This window comes from Sminthopsis crassicaudata, chromosome 2 (assembly GCF_048593235.1).
Source record: "Sminthopsis crassicaudata isolate SCR6 chromosome 2, ASM4859323v1, whole genome shotgun sequence".
NCBI lineage: Eukaryota > Metazoa > Chordata > Mammalia > Dasyuromorphia > Dasyuridae > Sminthopsis > Sminthopsis crassicaudata.
In genome coordinates this window covers 623,761,497-623,768,850 of record NC_133618.1, presented here as the reverse complement: position 1 = coordinate 623,768,850, position 7,354 = coordinate 623,761,497, and the positions used below count along the sequence as shown (strand labels likewise).

Genomic DNA, 7,354 nt, shown 5'->3' with positions numbered 1-7,354 from the left:
ATAAGCCAATCCCTTCAAAAGATAGGGAAGATAACAAAAAGAAGACAAAAGGTCTTCTTTGTAGAACTCTTAGTTTTTGTCCTTAACTGGAGGAAAATCTGAAAAGGACTTTTAGTTCATGTAAAATATTACTTTTTTTTTTCCCCCTGTGGCGATTGGGTTAAGTCACACAACTAGGAAATGTTAAGTGTCTGAGGCCAAATTTGAACTCAGGTTTTCCTGACTTCAGGGCTGGCACTCAACTATAACAAACATTTTGTCTATTGTTGAAATTTATTTTGAACTTTAATGTAATGTAATGTAATGTATTTTTTCTTTGCTAAAGCTCAGCTGACTTGTCCACAAATTCCATGAAGGAGCTCATGCTGTGTGGAACCCCCTTTGAATGATACAAGAGACATTGTCTTGTTGAATGGCTTTGAATAATCAAACACTAGTGACAGAGTTTATTCTACAAGGTTTTTCAGTGACACCTCAACTCCAGATATTCTTGTTTATAACCTTTCTTTTTCTTTATCTCACAGCCCTCACAGGTAATATTCTAATTGTCATGGCCATCAGTCTGGACTCAGGTCTCCATACACCAATGTATTTTTTCCTTGCCAACTTGGCTATTTTAGATATAGGCTGCACATCCACAGTTTTGCCCAAATTGCTGCAGAACCTTATTGTGGCGAAGAAATCCATCTCCTATGATGGCTGTATGACCCAGCTGTATTTCCTCACTTGTTTTTTGGGGACTGAGCTTCTACTTTTCACAGCCATGGCTTATGACAGATATGTGGCCATTTGCCATCCCTTACATTATAGCACTATGATGAGTAGGATGGTTTGTTTGTTTTTAGTGAACAGCGTGTGGGGCATTGGTGCCCTCAGTTCATTGTTACAGACTGCTCTAATGTTAAGATTAACTTTTTGTGGTCCTAATGAGATTAAGCACTTCCTCTGTGAAATCCCTTCTTTGTTGTTACTGTCCTGTAGCTCCACATATGTGAACAACATCATGATAGTTATTGCAGATGCATACTTTGGGGTGATTAATTTTGTGCTCACTATAGTATCTTATGGCTTTATCATTTCCAACATCCTAAAGATCCGCACCACAGAGGGCAAGAAAAAAGCCTTCTCTACCTGTTCCTCTCACCTTACAGTTGTCAGCATGTATTACACCACAATTATATATACTTACATTTTTCCAGGCTCTGGATCCTCAATGGATAATGGAAAAATGGTAGCTCTACTGTACACCACAGTTGGCCCCACATTGAACCCTCTTATATATACTCTGAGGAATAAGGATTTTAAAACTGCCCTCAAGAAAATATTTCCATTCATCCATTAAATAATTAGAATTGGCAAGATAACTGTAGCATTATTTTGAGTGTCCACATGTGAGGGATGATATAAGGTTTTAAAATTTCTTTATTTCAATTTATAGAGTTGTCTTTTCCCTATAATTATTCAGGATGTTTTACTTGGATGAAACAGCTAGGTAGTACAGTGGATATAGTCCCAGGTCTTCAAATCTGGCTTCAAACATTTACAAACTGTGTGACCCTGAGCAAGTCACTTATTCCTGTTTGACTCAGTTCCTTCATCTGTAAAATTACATGTAGGAAATGGCAAACTACTCAAATATCTTTGTCAAGAAAACCCCAAAAGGGCTCATGAAGAGTTGGACATGATTGAAAAGGTCTAAACAAAAAGTAAATACATGGATGTTTTCCAAAGATACTCAACTCCCACAGTAGTGCGCATATATAATGTCAAGACAATAGATGATAGATGTTTGGAATCAGAACTGATTTTCTTAGGGTATAATGAATTCCCAGTGTCCAGACAACCAATTGAGTCACAGAAAGGCTTCTTTTTCAGGCTGGTCTTGATGATCTCTGAATGAAATTTTTATTCTGAGATGTTTTCATGTTATGAGAGCACTATGATATTAGCTTATTAAAGGAGAAGTAAAGATGAAATCAGCAGAGCTTTGCAAAAGGTCGGATATGAAGGGGGATGGAAGAAGTTTAGTGAAGAATGTGGGATGAAAGACCTCATCAGTGGAGGGCCCTGAGCATCTGTGCTTGGAACTGTGCCATCTTATAGTTTTACCAATGAATCAAGTGAACACATTAATAACATTTGTATTAGATTTATACACAATAAGAAACTGAGAAGTATATCAAACATATTATTAGAATCACAATTGAAAAAAATTTCAATGTTAGAAAAATTAGCTAAAATAAATTATATAAGACTTTAGAGTATAAATGCTGCTTTATTTTCCTTCTTTTTTTCTCATTTTAAAATTAATTTTATAATTATAATTTTTTTTCACAGTACATATGCATGGGTAATTTTTTTTACAACATTATCCCTTCCATTCCCTTCTGTTCTGAATTTTCTCCTCCTTCTCTCCACCTCCTCCCCTAGATGGCAGGCAGTCCCATACATGTTAAATGTGTTATAGTATATCGTAGATACAATATATCTGTGCAGAACCGAATTCCTTGTTGCACAGGGAGAATTGGATTCAAAAGGTAAAAATAACCTGGGATGAAAAACAAAAATGCAAATAATTTACACTCATTTCCCAGTGTTCCTTTTCTGGGTGTAGCTGATTCTGTCTATCATTGATCAATCTTTGTCGAAGATAATCACTTCCATCAGAATACATCTTCATAAGGTATCGTTGTTGAAGTGTATAATGATCTCCTGGTTCTGCTCATTTCACTCAGCATCAGTTGATGTAAGTCTCTCCAAGCATCTCTGTATTCATCCTTCTGGTCATTTCTTACAGAGAAATAATATTCCATAACATTCATATATATAATTTACCCAACCATTCTCCAATTGATTGGCATCCACTCAGTTTCCAGTTTCTAGCCACTACAAAAAGGGCTGCCACAAATATTTTGGCAAATACAGGTCCATTTCCTTTCTTTTAGTATTTCTTTGGGATATAAACCCAATAGTAAATGCTGCCTCATTTTCTTTTTCTTTTTTTTCTTTTTGAGTTTTAAAAGTGGAAATGTTATTTATTTATTTATTTATTTTTATTTTATTTAGAATTTTTTTTCACAGTATATATGCATGAGTAATTTTAAAAATATTATCCCTTGTATTCATTTTTCCAAATTATCCTCCCCCCTCCCTCCACTCCCTCCCCTCGATGACAGGCAATCCCATACATTTTACATGTGTTACAATAAAACCTAGATACAATATATCTGTGTAAATACCATTTTCTTGTTGCACATTAAGTATTAGATTCCGAAGGTATAAGTAACCTGGGTAGATAGACAGTAGTGCTAACAATTTACATTCACTTCCCAGTGTTCCTTCTCTGGGTGTAGTTATTTCTATCCATCATTGATCAACTGGAAGTGAGTTGGATCTTCTTTATGTTGAAGATATCCACTTCCATCAGAATATATCTTCATACAGCATTGAAGTGTACAGTGATCTTCTGGTTCTGCGCATTTCACTCAGCATCAGTTGACCTAAGTCTCTCCAAGCCTCTCTGTATTCCTCCTGCTGGTCATTTCTTACAGAGCAATAATATTCCATAACCTTCATATACCATAATTTACCCAACCATTCTCCAACTGATGGACATCCATTCAACTTCCAGTTTCTAGCTACAACAAAAAGAGCTGCCACAAACATTTTGGCATATACAGGTCCCTTTCTGCTCTTTAGTATTTCTTTGGGATATAAGCCCAATAGCATGCTGCCTCATTTTCAATGAAAAAAAAATGATACAATACATAATGATTTTTATTCCACAGCATTATAAAAAGGCAAATGTAATAAAATATAAACTGTGATAGAAACAAAGATAAAATATAGCAATGCTATTCAATAAGTACTTAAGTATATAACTTATATGTAGCTTTCATAATGATCCAAGGTAATTCCAAAAGACTCATGATGCAAAATACTTTTCATATCCAGAGAAAAAAAATATGGAGTTGGAAAGCAGATTGAAGCTTATTATTTTTGCTTTTGTTATTTTATTGTTTTTTTCTCTCTTACAGATTTTCCTATTTATCCTGATTCTTCTTTCACATTTAACATGAATGGAAAATCAATATCAAATTGCTTGCTGTCTTGGGGCAGGGGAGAGAAGGGAAAGAGGGGAGGGAAAAATTTTGGAGCTGGAAAATTTACAACAATGAATGTTGAAAATTATTTTTGCATGTAATTGGAAAAGAGAAAATGCTATTAAGTGCAAAAAGTTATATGCAGTCTATTTGGACTTATTCAATTCAATAATATAATTATTAAGCACCTATTAAGTTCATGATGTCATTAAGTATTCTGTGGTTGTAAATACCAAGGGATGTAAGGGATGCAAGGGATGTAAAATAGTTTTAATGTTAAGGTGATGCTATTCTTCTGGGGTGGGGCTGAATATAATATAGGAAAAGTAACTTTTATATAAAATAATTTGAAATTAAGCAAGAAAATTAGCAACTTAGAATGGAAGGGAGAGACAAGCTTCATTTAGCACTGAAGGAGAGCCTCTTGAGAAACTAGGGATTCTGAGGTAATCTCTTTTTTTGGAAAATACATTTTTGAATTGTACCCAGTCGAGCCTATTCAGAAACAGGCAAGACAGTTAAGTGAGTTATTTAGCTGGAGCAATTATAATCCACAAAAGCTCTGAATACTCAGTGATATCACCTGCAAATACACGTTCTTTAAATGGGGTCCCCCTTCACTCTTGTAAAAACATAGTTACTGCTCTTTGGCAATAATGAAACCTCAAAATTAATAGAGCTTTCTTCTCTTCTTTTCTAGTAGGTGTACCACATTCTTAATTTCAACTCATTATAAAGTGATTTTTTGTTTAGGACAATAAATCAAGCTATTTTATATTTTTAAAAAGTGATGATGGATATAAGGTCAGAGTGGCAGATGGTCTTTTAAATGCAACTTGAAAAGCATTTACCATATTCTATATTTGCCTTCTTTGTAGAGTCATGACATATATTTAACTTTTAGAAGTTTTTTGAATTGTAAACAAAAAGGGTGAAAACTTTTAACAATGAAAAATGCATTTTTAAGGTAATTCAGCCTAATTCCAATAAATATCGATCCAATTGTGATGTAGATTGTCATATGCATTGAGAAAGAGGACTGTGGGGACTGAATATGTATCACAACATAGTATTTTCACCTTTGTTAACGGGTGCTTTTTTTTCTTTTCACACTATTTTCTTTTTTCACCTGAATTTTCTTGTATGTCTTGATAAATGTGGTAATATATTTAGAAGAACTGCAGACTTTTAAAGTATGTTGGAATATTTGGTGTCTAGGGAAGTGGACTGGGGGGAAGGCAGAGAAAATATTTTACAGCACAAGGTTTTGCAAAGGTGAGTGCTGAGGAGTATCTTTGCATATATTTTGAAAATAAAAAAGCTATTTAAAAAACAGAAAAAAAGAAAAATGCATTTGTAAATGATTTGTATTAGAAAATAAATTTTATCCAGTGTAGCAAATTATAACATGTGTGGTACAACTACCTCCTATTTTGGTTGCTAATAAAGGGCTACACAACTCAAAACAATGCATGAAGTTAAAACCTGAAATGAGCAAGGTAGAGTGAAGAGATATTATACAGGTCACTAAAAATTAGGGTGGTGAGTTTGTGTTTTATTCTAGAAGTAATGTGAAACACTAATGGTTTTTAATGAACACAAGATTAAAGCATGGGTTCTTAGCCCTTTTTATATGGATACTTTTGTTGCTGCTCATGGACACTTTAAAATAATGTTTTTAAATGTATAAAATAAAATGTATATAATTGACAAAAATTTTTATATTGAAATAGTTACTAATTAATAAAAAAAACCTCAGAACCCAGGTAAATAACCTCTCTTTAGGTAAGAACAAAGACATAGCATTATGGAGGGAATACATTCTTGGCATGGAATAAGTCCCCAAAAATTGAACTGAAAAGAGAGTTTGGATAATAGGTAGTAGATGACTGTGCCTGGAACATGGAGTATGTGAAGAAGGATAAAGGAAGTTTGGATTATAATTAGGAAAGTTTATGCATTTATATTTGATCTTAGAGGCAATAGAGAGCCACTGACAATTTTTAAATATTGGAATGGCATTCATTAGAAAAATTAGTCTAAGATCATGAAATCTAATATAAAACATGAAGATCTTTTTTTCCACTTTTGATAGTTGGTCAGCCAGACATGGGAAACTCATCATAATCTTGGTTATGACTTTTTATAGACAGTTGTTGTCTGTTATCCCAATATTCCCTACTTATATGCACAATTTGAATTGTGTGCCAATGCAAGTGACCAACTTTAGCATCCTCAACAATTATAAAAGGAACAAAATTCCACAGATCTAAAGAAAGATATTCTAAAACTTATATCTTACACACAGATTTCAAAATAATACTATAGAAAATCCAATAAATGACGTTGACTAATTCTAATTATTTAGTGAGTAGAAACATTTCTTATGGGTTTTTTTTTAAATAATTGTTTCTCAGAGTGTAGAAAAGAGGGTTTAAATTGGGGTCAGCTGTGGTGTTTAAGAGAGTTACCATTCAGGTCTCAGAAACCAGAAAAAATAAATATGTATATATTTTTCTGGTAAAACATATGATGACCATCTCAAGGTCAAAGTAACAGGCAGAAAATTCCTTATTTTTCACTTGTATAGTACAATTTTTTAGAATGGTATAGATGATGAAGGCATTAGATAGTATGAGCACCAAACTGATCAACCTAAAATACACATTTTTAGTGGCTATCATGACATTGTTCAGGTATGTAGAGCTGCACAGCAGAAGTAAAGAGGGGATTTGACATAAAAGTGTTTAACTTCACTGGGACCATAAAAGATTAATTACACTATCAGGCCTGTGTGTATTGATGAATTGATTGTAGGAGTGGCCAATACAATCCTCACCAAGAGTATGAAAAACATAATACTGAAATATAGTCCTAAATATAAAGAATGAAAGATGACAACATCTTTATTAAACCATGGATGGAAAGAAAAAATGTTCAATATCTAAAAATCAAATGAATAATAGCTGAGTCATATAATCACCAAAGCAGATGATTTTTCTCTCCACAACAAGGTTCTCCAGTAATAGTATATTGCAGAATAGTATAAATGCAGCCAACATCTAAAATAGACAAGCTGGTAATGAAAAAATACATTAGTAGATTAGATGAGTCCAGACTGATGCCAAGAATATTAGCATGTTTCATATGAAAATTATAAGATAAGCAAAAAACAGGACTTCAGGCCAAAATGGCTAGTGTGGAGGCAGACAGCTGCTTGAGCTCTGCATTTTCTCACAGGACTTACTTCA

General features: G+C 33.5%; 1 protein-coding gene across 1 annotated transcript; it reads left to right on the top strand.

The window, feature by feature from the left end:
• Nucleotides 1-412: 412 nt before the first annotated feature.
• On the top strand, nucleotides 413-1,342 carry LOC141553796 (olfactory receptor 13A1-like). Its single transcript, XM_074285262.1, has one exon. The coding sequence runs from the start codon at nucleotides 413-415 to the stop codon at nucleotides 1,340-1,342; it is 930 nt and encodes a 309-aa protein (XP_074141363.1).
• Nucleotides 1,343-7,354: the final 6,012 nt, after the last annotated feature.

What these genes read in the sequence shown, in the direction of transcription:
- LOC141553796 (XM_074285262.1), top strand. Translation starts at nt 413, where the DNA reads ATGGCTTTGAATAATCAAACACTAGTGACAGAGTTTATTCTACAAGGT.